This window comes from Engystomops pustulosus, chromosome 3, assembly GCF_040894005.1.
Source record: "Engystomops pustulosus chromosome 3, aEngPut4.maternal, whole genome shotgun sequence".
NCBI classification, from domain to species: domain Eukaryota; kingdom Metazoa; phylum Chordata; class Amphibia; order Anura; family Leptodactylidae; genus Engystomops; species Engystomops pustulosus.
The window spans coordinates 135,346,276-135,367,790 of NC_092413.1; the positions used below are offsets into that span (position 1 = coordinate 135,346,276).

General features: G+C 40.9%; 1 protein-coding gene across 9 annotated transcripts in view; it reads left to right on the forward strand.

Moving 5' to 3' along the window:
* KHDRBS2 (KH RNA binding domain containing, signal transduction associated 2) overlaps positions 1 to 21,515 on the forward strand; it is a 255,902-nt gene that overhangs the window by 46,759 nt on the left and 187,628 nt on the right. For all 9 annotated transcript variants that reach the window (XM_072142213.1, XM_072142212.1, XM_072142214.1 and 6 more), the window contains exon 2: positions 17,173 to 17,300. In XM_072142213.1, the coding sequence (XP_071998314.1) occupies positions 17,173 to 17,300 (128 nt within the window). The remainder of the gene's footprint in view (positions 1 to 17,172; positions 17,301 to 21,515) is intronic.

Consider the following 21,515-nt stretch of genomic DNA (forward strand, 5'->3'; position numbering starts at 1 on the left):
CTGAAACCAATTGGCCCAAAGTAGATAAAAATTCCTTCCCGATCTTTGGAAAGATCCCTGTACTGTTCATTCATATAATTATACGTTGTAATGAAGTCTCCCCTTAGGTGAATAACCCAAATATTTACAATCTGTCATTGTGTTGTAGTCCACCTATTCCCCTAATTAGCTTGGTAGCTCTCCTCTGCATCTGTTCCATGATTTGTATAAAAAACTATGAAGTTCTCATGAGAATGTATGACTCTCTTGATACATCCCATAATTTTATTTTAGACACCTGTCACTGAGAAAATTAAGTTTACTATACACCAATACCCCCAAGTCTTTTTCTCCTTCAGTTCTACCAAGAAATTCACCATTTAAAAATAAGGCCCCTTTACACAAACATATGAAAATGTATGCTACCCGTAGCGTACTGTTTTTTACAGGTTGGGTACTGCCACATTAATTTCGATAGACAATACAGCCATCCATTTATATGGCTGTATTGTCCACTGTACTGTGAGAGATGTGTAAAAAAAATAGAGCATGTCCTATTTTCTCTAGTATTTCTGTTCAGTATGCCCCATATAAGTCCAAGGGAACGTTTAAAATATGTGTTGCATACATGCTGCATACGGTTGTGCAATGTATGCTGCCGTATATATATGTGCGGTATCCAGGGAGAAACCAGTGGGAGATGCATTCTATTAGCCAGCCAGCCATTTGCCAGTGGATACAGATGAAATACATCACATGGATTTAGATTTGGAGAAATCATACAAACACTGGAAAGGGGGCTAATTACAATATTCTTTTTCTCGACCCAAGTGCATTACCTTACATCTATCTACATTAAACCTCATTAACCATTTTACACATTAGGATATATTGACACAAGACTACACAATCACCTTGACATTCAAGAAATTGGTTGTTGTTCTCTAGTTTTGATCTTCAGTGTACATTGCATGAATGAAAGAATACATGACAGCTAGGCAATAGCTTTCTGTATGAGGATAAACAAGGGATACATTTTATAAAGATATCTTTCAGATCTCAAAAGATGCATAATGCGAGCCTAAAGCTGTCAGAATGCACAAAAGGTGCATTGGCCTACATATGCAAAAGAACAGGGTGCTCACTACATAAACCTACAGGGTATGTAAAAGAAATTCTACTTCTCTACAATGGCAATTGCTGTGCTGTACTGCTCTCACAACTTTATGTTAGCACTCCAGCCATTTGGATTCCAATGCACCATAACTCACTATTTTGCAGGGAGATTGGATCCAGTCTTAGAAATATGGCCAAGCATGGACTGTGTTTTGTAGTTAGAATAATAATCATCTGTGAGAATACTTACCATTTGATGACATCTATTCCCTGCTTTATGCTTCTTTCCTAGTCTTTCCGCCAATTCCAATATATTTCTATAGTCCTGAAATTTTTTTTAGATGAATTTTTATTTTGAATTAATTTGATAAAATCAAAGTTTAAAATACCAATATCATATTACATAATTTAAAAAGTATAACAGAGGTATAACAGTGGTATGGACATTATTTCAAAAATATAAGAACCTGGAACCCTCCTTCAAACCACCACCCACCCTCTTGTAAAGCTGGCTGACTGGTGGTAAAATAAAAAAAAAAATTACGGAAAAAAATTATCTTCTACCACCTGTATCATTGATTTTCTCTGCATGACGTCATTTAAGGTTCTGCAGGGACAGAATTTTGCACTGTTGGCTTGCTTTTTTCCTTTTTCCATTTGTTTCTTTTTCCTTCCTCTGCCACTCCTCCTGTCACTTATCCTTAAAGAAAGTTTGGCCAAAATTGCCAGTGGTTCGACAGCAAGGAGTAGCCTGGATAGGTGACATACCTGCCACATTCCTCTGTAAAGAGGAAATGCTTATGACTGCACCACATCTAACTGCACCTGGGATGTAGGGTTTTGATAGAAAGCTCTAACTGACCGAATACAATTTTGGCCGAAGCCAAATCTCTTCATTACTGACATACAAATTGCTACTCCACGCTGTCAAAGACTTTGAAGGCATCTAGTGACAGGGCAGAGTGGTCAGGACCTTTACCAAACTGAATATCCTAAAACAACTTAAGTAAATTATATCCAAAGAGGCATAAACCTGTTTTGGTTGGGGTGCATGGGCAAGAAGATTTTTTTAAGCATAAATCTTAAAGTCCGAAAGATCGTTATCTTTTTTGGGAATGACAATGAAAACTGCCTTTCCTATATAATATATCTATCTCTCTCCATTTCTCTCATTTCGATGTTTGTAGCACCTCCAAAATTTTTTCCTTTGTAATGAGGATCTCAAGACAATTTCTCTCCTCATTTGACAAACTATGAAGAAGAATTCTTTCCAAATATAAATCTAGCTCTTCTTGGAAACAATTCAAATCACATTGGTATAGTCCAGAGAAAAGCTCTTAAACTGTTCCAGGTTTGCTCCATGATCAGTGTGAACATCTGTTCCCTAATTCTGTCAATCCTCAGCTTCTGGTGACTGGGATTGACAATAGAATATAAGTGTTTTGGGGGTTTTCCTGTTTTTGGAATTGTCTCTGCCCAGAAAAAAAATATTTCGCTGATCTTTTCCTTCAATATCCAGTACACCAATATTCAGCAGCCAAAAGCATTTCCCCATTTGCTTTGGAGGGATCCCTGGAAAAATCTGTCTGTTTTTACACCTCATCAGCTTTAAGCAATTTCTCCTGTCATCCTAAAGGGGTTAGACCATGAAACAGTTTTATTGCTGTTTTTGGTCCCATCACCCAGTCATTGTCAGAGTAAAATTCTAGAGTGTGGGCAGGAACAAGCTGAGCAGAAAAGCAGACACTTAATTATTCATCTTTGCCATGAGATTCTGTGTGCTGACAATTTGCTTAGATTATCAGGGTACAGGATTTATCTACACTTTCATTTAGTTTCTGAACAGTTTACTAATATCAGAGTCATAATGTGGATTAAAAGACACAATGAAACACTCTGCTATTTTACCCATAACACACACACAGTCAGCTCTGCAATGCCTGAAAAACTTTTACGGCTGCAGGGAATGTAGTGGTGCGGGGACAGGAAAGCCCTGCACCAGCCCATTCCCGCCAACCTCACTGACAACCCCCCTCATGCCCCTCCACGCCCCTCCACACCCCTCCACACCCTCTGGCATGAGGGTGGCAGATAGGGGAAAATAATCACAAGTGCTAGCTATAAGTTAGCATTTCAGATTAATTTGGGGCTTCTATGCTGTATTTTTGTTAATAACACTGAATTAGAGAATGTGTTGTTTTGTTATCCTGAGTATGTTTGAGAATCTTGTCTTCGTGAGAATTCCCCTTTAAAACTAATTTCTTTAAAGGAAATCTACTATTTTAAAAAAGTAAAAAAATCTACAAATACTTACCTACACTCCTCTTCTCCTATTCATTTTGATCCTGGTGCTTGTCTAAGCCTGACAAGCTGGGATCACATAGAAAAGAGAGTTATAAAAAGCAGCACAGAGCGTGGGGATAAGATATATCTATAATAAATGCCTTAAATGATTTTCAAGATAAAGAGGTTGGTACTGTACCCAAGCTATTTTGCCGGACCTTTGAAATCCACCACTAAATTTTACTTGTCTCCCCCAGTATATTTAGTCAGTGAGGATTTAATCTGAATATTCTACACCTGTCTCTTTGAACCACATTTTTCACACCCACATTCACTATCATTGGCTAGTGATCTGAAATAGAAATATGTGAATAGAACATCCTATTCACACACTTTTGAGCACTATCATTGACCAGGAAGATGTCTAATCTGGAGTCTCATGAGTCAACTGTAGAATAGGCCTTCTTATACATAACAAGTCTTGAAAAACAGATTCACCCCCAACCCTTACTCACCTTATTGAACCTTCTGATCAATAAGCCTCAACCTTCTGTGCATCCCTCCAATCTCACATTCCTCTTCGAATCTTATTCTAATATCTCATTACTGACCATAGAGCCCCTTAGGCATGCTTAATTGTAAGATAAGAATTATTAGCGGTGGTGCTGAACCTGACCCAAACTGAAGTTCATGTCAAACTCGCAATGTTCAGTATGGAACTGCTAAACACTACTAACAAACCAACTAAAATTCCCAACTTTTTTTTATAAGTTTCCTAGAGAGGAGGTTAGTTTATTTTGCCTATAATCTCCATTAAAATCGTATTCACTACTATCTCCCTCTCCCTCAACCTAAAATCTACGGCTTCCTAACGGCTGTCCCTTTCCACTTCCTTGGCTCTCAGATTCTCAGAGTCTGGGGAGATTTGCCTATCTGTCCAGTTTTTATCCCACAAGATTTCCAGAGCTTCAGTATCATGCAGTATCACTTTCCCCTCTAATTTCTCTTTGGGGGAAGAAGGCCCAACGAACCTTCAACTCTGGTTTTGATTCTGGCTTTTAGAAGGCATGGTAAATTAAATCTATTTACCCAACCAATACAAGCAGCAATATCCCAATAAGATGACAATATTTTGGGAATTCCGCTCTTATAGATTTTCATATCTCTAAGACAGTAATTTACAAATACAAAAAGCAACAGTAATTGTGTTAATATTTTATTATAGAGAGTTCAAAAGCCTAGTAGCTGCAGAAAAAAAACAAGTTACTAGTACAGCAGGAGAGAATAAATTTTGAGCAAAACCAACAAAGTCCTAAAAAATGAGCACATTAGTAAGTAAGGTTAGCCATATTAGACACAAAGACTTAGTTATATGTCAATAAAGTTGGAATAGTAAATATCACTGGGTTTTGTAATGCTGGACTCCTAGTTCAAAGTCTATTATTATTGTTCCGCTGCTGTAGAAGGACAGGTAAATAAGAAGGAGAATGCCTAAAGAGTTTAGGACAAACCCAACAAAGTCTAAATAAATAAGTCTTCACAGCAGTAGCTTCTGTTTAAATAATGTAAAATAATTCTAAATCTCTTACTGGAATACTTGAAATATGGAAAGGGAAGGATATGCTGGCAAACTTAAAATCTGTAACCCCTTGCACATTTGCTAGGAAATTGTGTGTAGGAGACCAGTACTTATCCTAGGGAAAAAGGTTTATATTCTGGGCCTCTTCCTAAGGCTCTAGTCACATGTTTGTGTGCTCACCCAGGCCATAGCCCATGCTGTAACACATGCCTGGTTGGAAGTAAAGGAATAGGACTTACTTTCTATTTTGCAGAGCGGTCACACGGCTCGGACACAGTGTGGTGCAACTCCAGGTACATTCATAAGACGTATGTTCGCCCGATCACTGCTCACCCCTGCCCTCTACATAGAGAAGCGAGTGGCCGGCGCCGTAACATGGTGAAATATAGGACATATCCATGTCATCACACAGTGACCATGCGCCATCGAAGTCAATGGGTATCAATATGCGGCCTCACCTTTTGCAGTCCCAATACATTGATGTGAAAGATCCCTCAGTGTGCTCACAAAAAAATCGTTCCACTATGGTGACCGTGAGCAAGCTGTGGTTTTTGTGGCTAGCTCCTGACTGTTATTTAAGTGTGAATAGAGCCTAAATACATAGTCACTATGTGCGATGTAACACTTGATAGGGGGCGGTGGCAGGCTACAGCTCTCTAGGGCTTTTACTGGTCTTGCTTTTACCTAGCTTTAATTGCTTTCGGTCATGACAGTGGCCCGTCTTCATAAACATCCAGACATGACACAGGGGACGGTGCTCCCCCACCAAGATACTATGCAGTTGGCGCAGCCCACATCAGCACACATGGAATCCACCAGAACATGCAGGGCACCTGGACCCCAGCACAGTCCTCATGACAGGATTGGAGGTGCGCTGGTTAGCAAAAGAGTGGAGCGAAGGGATGGTAGGGGGATGAAATAGATTTGAAGCTGGGCACCTCCCTCTTCTATCGTTCTGTCACTAGACACTTTAGTGGGCATAAGTCAGTCTGGAATGACTTCAAACACCAAGTTTTTTTCGATCCAGCACCTGGACACAATACCTGATAATTTCGAAGGCAGTGCTTTATGCTTTTATTGTAAACTGCAGTCCCATCATAAAATTCAACATACAACAGCTTTAAGACATTAGCAACGGATTTCAAACGCACAATTCGTCCTTCATCATGGCTTCATCCTGGTCTGGAATGACCAGGATGGATTCAGTAGAAGTTTCAGAGCTAATGTAAGTTGATGAGGAAGAAGGAAATAAGTGATTTGTGAAAAAAAGGACCATGTATGAAATAAAACACATGAATCAGGCCTTCAGGAGAGCTTTGCAGAAGATACCTGAACACAAATGTGTGGCAGTAGAGATCGGGATTTGCTGCCAGTAGCAGCAGTAGGCAATAGCTGTCAGTTGAGCAGTAGAGAAAGGAAATTGTTGTTAGTCAAAACCTGTACAGTAGCTAATTTTTGCAGTGAAAACATTTGTCTTGAGAAATCCCACTTGATGTAGATTTGTGTCAAAAGAGGAATCCATTCCAAAATAAGCAAATTTCACATTGGCTGTACTTTTACTATAAGATATTTACATATGTCTACAGATATTATTTCCCCTATGTTACCTATGTTACAAGTTTTATCATTCATAATTTCAATATTGCAGAGCTCGGCAGAATTCCTAGATATACAGATGGACTAGAATTTGTACACAACAACATAGACTTGTTCATCTAAATGCTCATAAAACTCTGAATTACCCAAACATTCTCAAAAAACATTTTATATTTCATTCAATATCAAGTTGTATCTTAAATGTTTTGTGTCTATTAGACCCGAACCCAGCCTGATCCCAAGTCCAGGATCATATGCGCACATTAAACCACTTGCTGCTATCACACACTAACAGGAGTTGTACACAAAGCAGATTTACACAGAAAATGCTCAAAGGATACCTAACAGAAACATTTCAAGGAATCAGAATAAACTAATTGTTGCAAATGCAAGTCAAGCAGAATGTGAATAGGAGTCAAGGGATATGTAATTGTATATTCTTATGCTGAGGAAGAGACCTACTGGAGATACTTGTAGAAAAAAAGTGCACATTTGCAGTGGTTGAAAAATGCTAAAATATATTAATAAACTTTCTAAAACCATGTTTATTAGAATCAACATGGACACACATATTATTGAACAAAATGCATGTATGCAGTTATGCCATTATCTAAGTGGACTCCATTTTACAATATTTATATACATAATAGACATATGAAGTAACATACATTTGTTTTATGGATCTCTTCACAACTAAATCCAACATGGGGTGTAACAACTGACAAAAACTACAAGCAAGTGCAGTTAAGTTGGGTAAACAGTAAGCATGAATTATACATATCTAGTCAGTTTGTACAGGAAATAAATAATAGAGCACTTTAGAACATTTTACTGTTGGCTAATATCAATTATTTTCTGACCCCCCCGATCTTCTACATTTGAGGCCTTATAAAAGATAGAGTTTGGAATGAGGAAGATAATAAGCTGTCTTTCTTGGCCCTGTATGCTAAAGTGATACCTTTGGAACTTTTTTTCGGGGTTTAAGAATGCATTTTCAAAGGCTGCCTTGGTCTCTTTCATGTTTGAAGGAATTTCTGAAAGAAAGTGTCTTAGTCTTAAGTACTTATAAAAGTAGTGTTTAGGAATGTAAATTTTTTTGTAAATATCTACAAACATCATTAAGTGGCCTTTATCCCAGATATCTACTATTCTTTGTATGCCATTTCTTATCCAATTCTGAAGGTCAATTGAGACGCCACGTTGCATGTGAGATCCCCCCTGGAGAAACTGTGAGCTTCGAGAGTATTGTTCCCGTTGATGACTTCCTGCTTGTACTGTGATAAGGGGGCTATACAAGGGGGAGTAATGGATAGCCCTTTCCCTTAATACAGTTTTTTAGCAACATGGTATTTTCAATCTGTGTTTATTTGTGTGGGGGAAGAACCACTGCCACACCTGATCTAATATTGATGCCTCATAATAACTCTAGGGGGCACATTTACTTACCCGGTCCATTCGCGTTCCAGCGGCGGCTTCTCTGACGAGCGTTCGGGTCTTCCGGCGATTCATGAAGGTCTATAAGGGGGGTATAATTATGTTGGTATAATCTAAGAGTAGGGTATGTCAGCTGTTTGCCAAGGTATGGAATATGGTCATCAGCCTAAGCAAATGGATAACTTGATTTGAGCTCCTTAAAGATTTTGTTATCTAAATTCATTCCTAGGATATTGATTATCCTGGAGAAGTATGTATACCTTCTTTAACTATTCTTCGGGTCGTGTGAATGAAACTATGACATCATCAGTAAATAGACCTATTTTATGGTCTACTGTCCCTATTTGTATTCCCTTTTTTCTGTTGATGCCATAATGGTTTCTGCTAACGGTTCCATCATTAGTGTGAAGATTAATGGTGACAGAGGGCACCCTTGGCGGGTTCCATTTGTGATATCAAAGGGGGTAGAGGAATACCCAGACATAATCACATATGCAGTAGGTACAGTATGTAATGCCATAATGCTTTTTAGTGCCTCAGACATGAGCCCAAATTTTACCAAAACCTCCTTCAAATATTCCCAATGCACTCGATTGAATGCCTCTCCCGCAAAGAGATTGGAGCCTTGCTTACAAGAACTAACTAGAGAAAAAAAGAGTCTTAAAGAATTTGGTTTGTTGGACATTTGGTGCAGATATGGATACCAACGTATATAGTATATCATTAGGGGTACAAGTTAAAATAACATATCTTCCCTGTATATCAATTGTTTGCTTTACAAGAGAAAAGGCAACTGTTTTTATTGCTATAAAAGTACCCCAATTTTTTCCTGCCACAGGTGCTGCAAATATGTGTTGGAATCGCCTATGATGCAATCTGAATATATCCTCCTGATTTAAAGGGAACCTGTCACCAGGAGACCCATTTTTAGCACTCCCCCAGTCCCCACAGAGCATAGTACATACGCTGCCAAAGTGTTTTGTATTAAAAATTGGTTTTACAGAAGAAAAGATATGTTATATTGTACCTTTCATTAGCATCTGCTGTGTGACTAGGCAGTTGCCCACTGGGAGGGGCTGGAAAGGAACAGTTCCCCCCTACCCTTGGGAAACAGCTACTCCATGTGACCTTTTCAAATATATGAAAACGCCCATCACTTGGCTTAGCGACGCTCCCAGAATGCTAAAAATGGGTCTCCTGGTGACAGGTTCCCTTTAAATGGGATTCCTGTCCGAAAAGTATATCTGCTTTGGATTCTAGCTCCTCCTTCCACATTATCGACCTCTTGTACGGGCTGTTTAACTCTTGACGTTAACTGATGTTACTTTTTGTACTATATTATTTTAATAATTACATGCTTATGTACATACTGCTGTATAAGAAATTGCACGTATACCCGTATCTGAGGGTACGTATACAACTCTCATGCCTTCAAAAAACAAGGGGAAAAAAAACGGGGATCAGCGTTCCAGCTGATCCGCGGTGCACGTTTTATCCCATCTCGTGCTGCTTCCTCAATCAGAATATCCTGGAACAGAACTGCATATCATTGAGGAATATATCATTGGACCTGATGAAGGGAACAGTCCGTTCTCGAAACACGTAGTCCACCTTGTATATATATTTTTTTTCCTTTTTTTCATCTCTCCAATGAACCGACCAATCTGTCACCTGCCAGTTTCGGATACTAGGTCTCCTGCAGCAGCATTGTGATTACACGCTCCCTTTTTATTTCACTGTACTCTAAGTATTAATTAATTAACTACTTTAATACATCTATTGCCTGCGCTGTGTTATCTTTCTTTTTTGCATTATCCAAGACATGTGTGAAATGTCTCTTTCCCACTGGTCAAAAACTGGCGCCCTGTGTTCTCCAATGAAATGGATTGACAGTTATACATATGTCAAATGAGTCAATCTCTGTGAGACTGATTAAAAATTCCCTTGGGGGGTCTAAAAAGTAGTAAAAAAAAATGCAAAATTACTAAAAATTCAAATTACACCCCTTTCGCTAGAACTGATTTAAAATAAATAAAATAATAAACATGTTAGGTTAGTCTCATCCCACAAGTCTTGATCTATCAACATATAAAAATATAAATTTCTGATGGTGAACCCCGTAACATAAAATAGTGGCCAAATGTCGGAATGCCATTTTTATAAAACCTGTATAAATTTGGTATCATAGTATTAATACTGCCCCAAGAAATAAAGTAGAAGTGTTATTTAGAGTGCACAAAGCAAGCCATAAAAACTGTGCAAGAAAATGCCACATCAGGATCTGTGTCCTCTGAACACTAAACACTGCTTCCTCTGCAGGACCTGTGATAATGTCACGATCACATGACCTGCTGGGGAAGCAGTGTACAAATGCACGAGTGAGGTGAGAGGGAGAACATAGGATGGGCACATTACAGGGGGATCTGTGTGGGGCACATTACAGGGGGATCTGTGTGGGCACATTACAGGGGGATCTGTGTGGGGCACATTACAGGGGGATCTGTGTGGGGCACATTACAGGGGATCTGTGTGGGGCACATTACAGGGGATCTGTGTGGGGCACATTACAGGGGGATCTGTGTGGGGAACATTACTGGGGGATCTGTGTGTGGGGCACATTACAGGGGGATCTGTGTGGGGCACATTACAGGGGGACCTATGTGGGGCACATTACAGGGGGATCTGTGTGGGGCACATTACAGAGGGATCTGTGTGGGGCACATTACAGGGGGATCTGTGTGGGGCACATTACAGGGGGATCTGTGTGGGGCTCATTACAGGGGGATCTGTATGGGGCACATTACAGGGGATCTGTGTGGGGCACATTACAGGGGGATCTGTGTGGGGAACATTACTAGGGGATCGGTGTGTGGGGCACATTACAGGGGGATCTGAATGAGGCACATTACAGGAGGACACTATAAGGGGGCTGTGTTTGGGGACATTACTGGGGACTGTGTGTGGGGGACATTACAGGAGGACATAAGAAGGGGGCTGTGTTTGGGGATATTACTGGAGAATCTGTTTGGGGGACATTACAGGAGGACATAAGAAGGGGGCTGTGTTTGGGGACATTACTGGGGGACACTACAGGGTTGCTGTGTCTGGGGACATTACTGGGGACTGTTTGTGGGGGCATTACCTAAGGACATTACAGGGGGGGCTGTGTTTGGAAACATTACTGGGAATATTACAGGGGGGCTGTCTGTGGAGACATTAATGGGGACATTACAGGGGGGGCTGTGTTTGGAGACATTACTGGGAATATTACAGGGGGGCTGTCTGTGGAAACATTAATCAGGACATTACAGGGGGGGCTGTGTGTGGGGACATTACAGGGGGACATTACTGGGGTATGTTGACACGTGGCAGTAGGATGGGGGCTCGGTTTGCTCACACATGAGTTTCCAGTGATTGTTATGTGATGGATAACAAGCTCCTGGTCTCTTGTATTTGTTAAGGTGCAGATGTGTGAGCGCAGCCTTACAGTATTTTGGGAGAGTGTTAGGACAGCAGCAGGATAACACTGTTAGGTTGTGTTCACACGTTGCAGTTACAATCAACTTTAAGGTGGTTTTAGGTGCCGTTTTGTTTATTTAACAGGTGAAAGACCTGATCTGAACGGTGAATTTGAGTTTGAAGAGAAACCTGTTCCAAAACTGCACGTAAAACCACCTCAAAACTGATTGCGATGCATTTGTAACGGCAGCATGTGAACGCGCCTTCAGAGAACCAAGATTTTGGGACAATGAAGGACATACGATGTCTGTGTGGTGAACTCCACAGGAAGTATGTAACACGTAGGGGTTCCCCTGTGTTTCTGTAGCTGTATATACCCCCAGTAACGTTGTTATTGGCACAACCAAATGTGAGGGGGTTATGTACAGGAGGGGGTATTACTGAAAGTGCGATACACCTGCATTAGGGCCTGTGCCCCGGATCTTTTACCACCCTCGCAACTAACCTAGGATATACAATTTTATTTAAAGAAAAACAAAAGAGTTATGGATTTTTGAGGACAGGGAGTGAAAAATGAAAACACAAAATAGGAAAATGGTGTGGTCCTTAAGGGGTTAATAAATGTGAGCCATTGTCTGAATAACATGCAATATAAAAGAGCCATTTCTGAAAATTAACTGTTTGGTAATCAATTGATTTCTATGGTAAAACAGATTTTGCACAGACAGCTAGTGTATTCTAAGTCTTCTTCCTATGCATTCATTATGCTCAGAGTTAGTGTCACCTTTTCCAGCTTTTTATTGCAGATCTTTTCATAAATCAGAGACATTAATTGGCTTTTCAGGTCACAACAAAAAGGTGTTATGGGTCAAAGCTTCTTTTATAACTCTTGAACATTGTGAGAGTGATATAACAAATAGCTTTCTCATTACCCTGTGATGAAGAATGAGGACTGAGGGGAGGGCAGAATGTCATATAATAAAAGGTTCTATCTATGAGTTATGAGCTACTCTTCTCTAGTGCAACCTGTGCTTCAATGTTTAACCTTTTGCAAGCACTATATAGAGGTTGTACTAACTTACCCAAACTCATTACAAAACAATAAAAAGATTATGAAGTATTCTTCTTTCATTTTATTTCTTGCCGCAGAAATTTTCATGAAAGCTGATAAAATATAGAAATTATCCCCAAAAAATGTCCATGGGGGTATTATAATTTATTTATAGAGCACCATTAATTACACAGTGCTGTACATTTGATAAGGGCTCCAACATGCATTACATTAAAATGAGAACAAAGGCAAGTACAAAAAAACACAAATAGTGCAGGGATCTGGAACAAGTGGAAGGAGAACCCTGTTCATGAGGGTTCACAATCTATAATGGAGGGTAAAGGGAAATAGGAGGTGAGGGAGCATAGCAGTGGGGTTAGTCCATGTTGTAGCTGATCCTAAAGAGATGGTTTTTCAGGTTACAGTTGAAGGTGTGGAAAGTGTCTTCCAGAGGATTGGGGATGCATTTGAGAAGTAGAATGACTGGACCATTACACAAGCTCTTATACCTCTTGTGTCATTCCCTCATCCTCATAGACTGTAAGCTCTTATGAGCAGAGACCTCAATCTTGTTGTTTGAAAAGTGCTACAGAATAAGGCGCTATATGTTTATTATTATGTTTAACCCCTTAAGGACGGAGGGTTTTTCGGCTCATTTCTCGCTCTCCAACTTCAAAAATCCATAACTTTTTCATTTTTCCATGTACAGACCTGTGTGAGGGCTTATTTTGTGCGTAACAAATTTTACTTTCCTGTAATTTTATTTATTTTAACATGCCGTGTACTGCGAAGCTAAAAAAAATTCCAAATGTGGAAAAATTAAAAAAAAACCGCACGTGCGTCACGTTCTTGTGGGCTCAGTTTTTACGACTTTCACTCTTCGCTCCAAATAACACGCCTACTTTATTCTTTGGTTTGGTGCGATCGCGGTTATACCAAATTTATATAGGTTTTATTGTGTTTTAATACATTTTCAAAAATTAAACGAATGTGTACAAAAAAAGAAAAAAAATTTTTTACCATCTTCTGACGCTAATAACTTTTTCATACTTTGGCGCACGGAGATGTGTGAGGGGTCATTTTTTGCGAAATGAGGCGACGTTTTCATTGCTACCATTTTGAGGTCTGTGCGACATTTTGATCATTTTTTATTTCATTTTTTATGTTATGTAAAAAGGTGTAAAAGTCGCATTTCGGACATTTGGGCGCCATTTCCCGCCTCGGAGGTCACCGCCGCCTGTAACCGTTTTATATTTTGATAGATCGGGCATTTTGGGACGCGGCGATACCTAATATGTTTGTGATTTTTACTGTTTATTATGTTTTATATCCGTTCTAGGGAAAGGGGGGTGATTTGAACTTTTAATATTTTATTAATTTTTTTTATTTTTTAAACATTGTAACGAATCTGCAGCTGCTAGATAGCCTCGTGTCAAAAGATTACACGAGGCTACCATGGCAACCGATCGCCGCCCCCCGATGACGTTCGGGGGCGTGGCGATCGAAAAAAAGATGGCGGCGCCCGCGACTTTGCCGGCGGCAACGGGGGGGGGGGGGGGTTTAATAGCCGCGAGCCGCGGTTATTAGCGGTGGGGGTTTTATGCATTATGCAAAAACCCCCACCTTTGTATGAAGAGGACTCGTGAGCCCTCTTCATACATCCCTTATACCTCTGCGCCGTAGAGCTACGGCGCAGAGCGTTAAGGGGTTAAAGATGTTTATTATTAAGGGCAGTCAATAATAGAATGAAGCTGGTCTTTTAATCCCTTACCTACATGTGACGTAGTATTACGTCAAATGCTGGGTGCAGGTGCATACAGAGGGCTCATGGGCTGAGCCCTCTCCATAGCCGGTAAGTCTTTGCTGCATATTGCAAATACAGCAAGGAAAGCACATTATACTTTGAAATTGGATGCAAACTATCTCTTCGGGTGTTTAAACCTTTGTGGAATACTTTTGAACCCTCTGAATCTGCACTACTGAAAAAGTAAAAAGCTAACAAAATAGCTTAATATAGACAATTATAAACATAAGAAGCTTAGTTCTGTATTACATTGAAATTGTAGGGAAAGTCAAGGTGGCAGTCTGACAGAAAAGGTCTGGCAGACCAATGGCCATTACAAAATCAGATGTGAGTCAGGTGTTTGAGAGACAAGAGTATGAGCAATCACATAACATCACATCACAAAATCTTTAACTTTTTAATACTTTCTCACTTCCAAGAGGCCATAACATTCTTATTTCTGTTTAAAGAGCTGTGTGAGGGCTTCAATCACTTATTTAAGATTCTGTCCTATGTACCAGGAAGCTAGAAAAAAATCCAAATGCCATGAAATTGAAAGGAAGTTGTGCCATTTTCTTATGAGCTTAGATTTTACATATTTTACTATTTATAATTATGCAAATGACACATAATTCTATGGGTCAGTACTGTTATCTATAACCAAGCTTTTATAGTTTAATTATGTTTTCTCTGAAACTTCTAACTTTTTTAATCTATGTGTTTGGAGCTAGTGCCATTTTTTGTGACAGGTTGATGTTTTCATTGTATCAGTGTTTTCAACTTTTGGCAACTTTTTATTCAAAATTTTCTGGCTGACAAAATGACTAAAAAGCATTGATTTGGGTATCTGGAACTTTTATGTTTTGGTGTTCACTGTATGGGAAAGTTATTGTTATATTTTAATAAAAGGGGATTTCAGGATGCATGGATAGCTAACATATTTCTGATTTTTTGTTAAATTGTTTGTTTATTTATATATGCATTTTAAGGAGATTTTTTGAAATGTAATATTTTTAAACTCTTCATGGAGTAAAAATTCAGACGTCAGACTTAAGACGTCAGCGAGCGCGGGTCCGGAGTCTGCAGCAACATCTTTAGAGTAAAAATGAAAATGTGACGTCTTTAGAATGAAAATGTCCACCAGGGATCGTTTATGACGTCATGGGGGCGAAAGTAAAAACACACAAAAAAAATATTCATAAATATTCATAAAAATACAATGACATTTCCCAATATACGGTAATAGTCTCATAGTTAGTATAATAATAATTTTTGCTACACTAAAAAAGCATCGCGATTGTCACCCCGTTTTCCCAAAACTGTACATATTGGGGCAGATTTATCAAGCTGTCTGAAAGTCAGACAAAGCCCATGGCAACCAATCACAGCTCCCCTTTAAAATATTAATGAGCACTGGTAAAATGAAAGCTAAGCTGTGATTCGTTGGAATTGGTTGCAGTTGTTTAACCCCATAGCGCAATAAGACGTACCCTTACGTCTTACTGCGCATGGGGGAGTATGAAGAGGGCTCACGGGCTGAGCCCTCTTCATACTCACCGGGCATTTGCTTCATAATGAAGCAAACGCCTGTCGCTAACACCCGCGATCGGTGCTTGCACCGATCGCGGGTGTTAACCCTTTGATCGCCGCCGGCAAAGCTGCCGGCGGCATTAAAGAGCCGGTGGCGCGTGGGCGCCGCCATCTTGGCTCCGATCGTCACTCCCGTGACGTCACCGGGGAGCGGCGATCCGTTGCCATGACAGCCTGGGATCACACAAAGATCCGAGGCTGTCATGATCAAGGCTATCTATTACAATGTGCGATCTGCACATTGTAATAGATGGTATGCAAAATCCCCATATACTGCCATACTGTAGTATGGCAGTATATGGTAGGATCAATCAGACAACCTAGGGTTAAAGTACCCTAGGGAGTCTGAAAAATAGTAAAAAAAAAAAATTAAAAAAAGTAAAAAAAAAAAATTATATTAAAAAAACATAAAAATAAATAAACCGTAAAAATCATAAACACATTAGGTATCGCCGCGTCCGAAAATGCCCGATCTATCAAAATATAATAATCGTTTTTCACTGCGTAAAATTCTATAAAAAGTGATCAAAAGGTCGTACAGTCCTAAAAATAATATCATTGAAAACATCATCAAAAGTCGCAAAAGATGACACCACCCTAAACTCCATAAAACGAAGTATGGAAAAGTTATAAGCACAAGAAGACGGCAAAATAAAAATTTATTTTAATTTTTGTAAATGCATGAAAACATTATAAAACCTATACAAATTTGGTATCCCTGTAATCGTACTGACCCAAAGAATAAATTAGATGCGTCATTTGTGGCATTAAGTGAAAGCCGTAATATCCAAGCCCACAAGAATACGACACAAATGCGTTTTTTCACCATTTTCACTGCATTTGGAATTTTTTTCCCGCTTCCCAGTACATGGCATGGAATATTCAATGCGATCACTACGAAGTGCAATTTGTTAAGCAAAAAACGAGCCATCACATAGCTTTTTACGTGTAAAAATAAAAAAGTTATAGATTTTTGAAGGTGGGGAGTGAAAAATGGAAATGAAAAAACGGGAAAGGGCCCTGTCCTTAACCGGTTAAACTAGCGCTTAAGAAAATTTGCTAAAAATACTTTTCAGGCCTCGTCACTAAGGTATTAATCATCTTTTTTAAGCCCTCCTAGGTATTTGAACCCTAGGGGACTGATCGCCTTTGCAGTATACTGCAATAAAAACTTAATTGCTGTAACTAACTGATATTTATGCCATAGTAACAGGTACAAATTTACTGCAGTCTGTATCATTATCTTATTGGAATTGGTAAATGTTTTTGACCTACTAATTTTTTGTTTTTTTGTTTTAACAGAAATAGAAAAGTTTCAGGAGTCTGAGGCAAAGAAAGAAGATGAGGAAAAAAAATACATAGATATTATAAGCAACAAGAACATAAAGCTAGCAGAAAGAGTGCTGATACCAGTGAAACAGTACCCAAAGGTAATAAAATGTATTTATTCAATAATTCCTCGTATAAAGTTGTTAATTCCTCATTGGCAGATATCTTCTTGTATACAGTCCATCATGATACATGATTTAATGAAGCCTGCCCCTTAAAATAAATAATGTCACACAGAACAGTGTTTTTTAAAATATTTTTTTATAATACAAAAATCCAGTATGTGATCGATGATGGTCTCACTATTAGGACCATAATGAGTTTCCTGTTCTTGTCTGGGTTAATAAAGTGATGGATGTGCATCCGCATTCAAAGTGGTTTAAAAAAATAGGGGTTAGGCAAAGTATACTTGTCTCTTACTTCTGCTATTTTCAATGTGTTCAGTACAAATACCACTTACAAACATTTTTGCTATCAGATCTGAATTTAGTCAAAACTTTATTTAGTGTGTTTATTATAAATGTTTGCTGAAAATAATTTTTTGCAACATTTCATAAATTAAAGCTCATTCCTTGAACTCAAAGTGTAACAAAGTTCAACAAAATTACATAATAAATAGTGCAAAAATAGTTAACTGTTCCTGTGTCCTTCTTTTCCTCTTCCTTAATTATGTAAGCATTTTTGTGAAGCAGCCTTCTGTACCCTACTCCAAAGACAGCAGATAAATAAAGGAACGACTTGGCCTTTTTTCGTTTTTTCACTTCCATTTTTCACTCACCACCTTCAAAAATCTATAACTTTTTTATTTTTCCACATAAAGAGCTCTTTGACGGCTAATTTTCTGGGTAACAAACTGCACTCCATGTACTGGGAAGCGGGGAAAAAAAATCCGAATGCAGTGAAAATGGTGAAAAAACACATTTGCAATGTTTTCTTGTGGGCTTGGAATTTACAGATTTCACTGTGCACACCAAATGACATGTCTACTTTATTCTTTGGGTCGCTACGATTATGTGGATACCAAATTTGTATAGGTTTTATAATGGTTTCATACATTTAATAAAATGAAAACCTCCAATACAAAAATATTTCTTCTGGTGGCAATAAATTTTTCATACTCGGCCCGCGAGCCCTGTCCATGCACTGGGACCCGGCATGTGCCGTACTAGTACGCCACGTGTCGGGAAGGGGTTAAAGAGAACCTGTCACCCAAATCCAGCCCTACCCCAGTAATAGCAGTGTAGATAAAGCTAGCAAACACTGCACTACATAGTTGTCTGAACGACAGACCAAGCTTGCAGCGGTCCTATGTATTCATGAGGGGGAGGTCTGAGGCGCTCCCCTTCTCCTCTGTAACGCCCCTCCCACACCATAGGCCGGTGGTGGAATGCCAGTTTAAGCTTGGTCTGGCGTTCTGAGGGCTATGGCAATGCAGTGTTTGCTAGCTTTATCGGAAAGTTTCGATAAAATAATAATTTAATACTGCTAACAATGGGGTAGGGCTAGGGCGTTACTTACTTTAGTAAGAAACTCCTAGAGGTTATATTGGGGTGACAGGTCCTCTTTAATGACTTAACCATTTGTAGATATTATATATTCTTCTTACAGAGCTGAATTACCAAGTGAAATATTCTCTAGTTCATCTGTGTTCTTCAACTCTATTCTGTATACAAAACTTCAAATAAACTGCTCACTGTAGGAAAAAGATGGAGCAGAGAAGGACAGAGAGAAGTTTACTGTTTATCACATTCTATGCTTTACATTCTTAAGCAGTTCAATAACAGCCCTTCTTCCTCTTATAAGGCAAGCTGGATATTGCCAAATAATCATCATCATGCCAGGTAGTTTAGTTTAGTTATAATACCTGTGATGACTCATAGACACTTCAAAACACTTAACTGGAGAAAATAACACATTTCAGTCATTGTTAAATGTGACAAAGAAAAAACGCATAGTGCAGCCTGTTAGGATCAGTGGATCCACTGGACCACCGCGGGAGATGTAACTAGCCAACACCCGGAACCGGAGCCTAGCGGCACCTGGTTTTCACCAGAGCCCGCCGCAAAGCGGGTTGGACTTGCTGCGGCAGGATACCACTAGGTCGTTCCCAGGTGTGACTAGCCCACGGTGGCAGCCGAGGTCGAGGTACCTTAACGGATGACAAACTCGTAGTCGGGTCCAGGCACAGGGTCAGGGCAGGCGGCAGAGATGCAACGTCAGGTTCAAGTCCGGGGTCAGCAACAGGAGGTCCAGGCAGGAGGGAACGGGAACACAGGCACACAGCAACAGGGAGGAACACAGGTAACACGGCAACACAGAACTCAGGAACGGGAACACACAGGAATACACTGGAACGCAGGAACACAGCAATACTCGCTAGGAAGCTTTCTCTAAGGCTAAGAGGCACAAAGATCCGGCAGGGAATGATGGGAAACAAAGGGTTATATACAAGACAGGAAATGACCAATACTAATCACCTGTGCGCTGGCCCTTTAAATCTTGAGGCAGTGCCGCGCGCGCGCCCTAGGGAGCGGGGCCGCGCGCGAGACCCAGTCCGGACGGGAGCGGGAGCCCGGAGAGGTGAGTGCACCGGAGCAGCAGTGGGGCAGCGGAGGGAGGCACGGGTGCACCCGCGATCCGCGATATGGATCGCGGGGGTGCCCGCAACGGAGGCACGGGTGCACCCGCGATCCGTGGTATGGATCGCGGGGGTGCCCGTGACAGTACCCCCCCCCTTCGGCCTCCCCCTCTTCTTTTTGGTCCCAAGAAACCTCTGGAGGAGAGTCCGATCAAAAATATTCTCTTCAGGCTCCCAGGATCTCTCCTCAGGCCCGAACCCCTTCCAATCTACAAGGAAGAACCGCTTACCCCTTACGAACTTCATGTCCAGAACCTCCTTGACTTCATATACATCTGGAGAATCAGCCTCAGGAGCCGGAGGAGGGGATTGCTGGGAGAAGCGGTTCAAGACGACTGGCTTCAGGAGGGATACATGAAAGGAGTTCGGGATGCGCATAGATGGAGGAAGGCGGAGCTTGTATGCCACTTGATTAATGCGCTTGATTACCTCAAAGGGGCCAAGGAACCGGGGCCCAAGTTTATAGCTGGGTATCTTAAGCCGGACGTATCTGGAGGATAGCCATACTTTGTCACCAGGAGAGAAGACAGGAGGAGCTCGACGTCTTTTATCAGCCTGGGTCTTGGTACGGTCTGAAGCTCGTAGAAGGGACTGGCGGGTCTGGTCCCAAACAGCCTTGAGATCCTGCACCAGATCCTCCACCGCAGGGACAACAGAGGGAGTAGACAGCGGGAGAGGTGGGCGAGGAATACGTCCATAGACCACGAAGAACGGAGCCGAACCAGTAGATCCCGAGTCCAGAGAATTGTAAGAGAACTCAGCCCAAGGTAGAAGGTCAGTCCAATTGTCTTGACGGGCTGAGACGAAGTGGCGCAAGTAGCAGCCCAAAGTCTGGTTCACCCTCTCTACTTGACCATTCGACTGAGGGTGGTAAGCAGAAGAAAAGTCAAGGATGACCTGCAGTTGGTTACATAAAGAACGCCAGAATTTAGAGACAAACTGGACTCCTCGATCGGACACAATGTGGAGTGGAAGGCCATGCAGACGGAAGATATGTTTGAAGAACAAACTGGCAAGCTGTGGAGAAGACGGAAGACCTGGAAGGGGAACAAAATGGGACATTTTGGAAAACCGGTCCGTCACCACCCAGATGACAGTATTGCCCGAGGAGACAGGCAAATCAGTAACAAAGTCCATTGCCACGTGAGACCACGGGCGACTGGGTATCGGCAACGGGAGTAACAGTCCAGCCGGTTTGAGACGAGAGGCTTTATTGCGGGCACAGGAGGAGCAGGATCCCACAAACTCCCGAACATCTTTGACCAGGTCTGGCCACCAGTAATAGCGGGAGATGAGGGCCAAGGAGCGCTGCACCCCAGGGTGCCCAGCCAGACGAGAAGAATGTCCCCAAGACAGAATCCTCTTCCTGAGAGCAGGTCTAACATACGTCTTGCCAGGAGGCAGCTGCCGAAGGTCCACCGGAGCTGCAACAACAAGCTGATCAGGAGAAATTATGTGCCGAGGAACTGGTTCATCTCCAACAACATCTGACGAACGGGACAGAGCATCAGCCTTGATATTCTTGTCTGCCGGACGAAAATGAATCAGCAAGTCAAAGCGGGAGAAGAACAAAGACCACCGGGCTTGCCTGGGATTCAGGCGCTGGGCTGTCTGGAGGTACAGAAGATTCTTGTGGTCAGTGTACACACAAACAGGATGGAGAGCTCCCTCCAGAAGA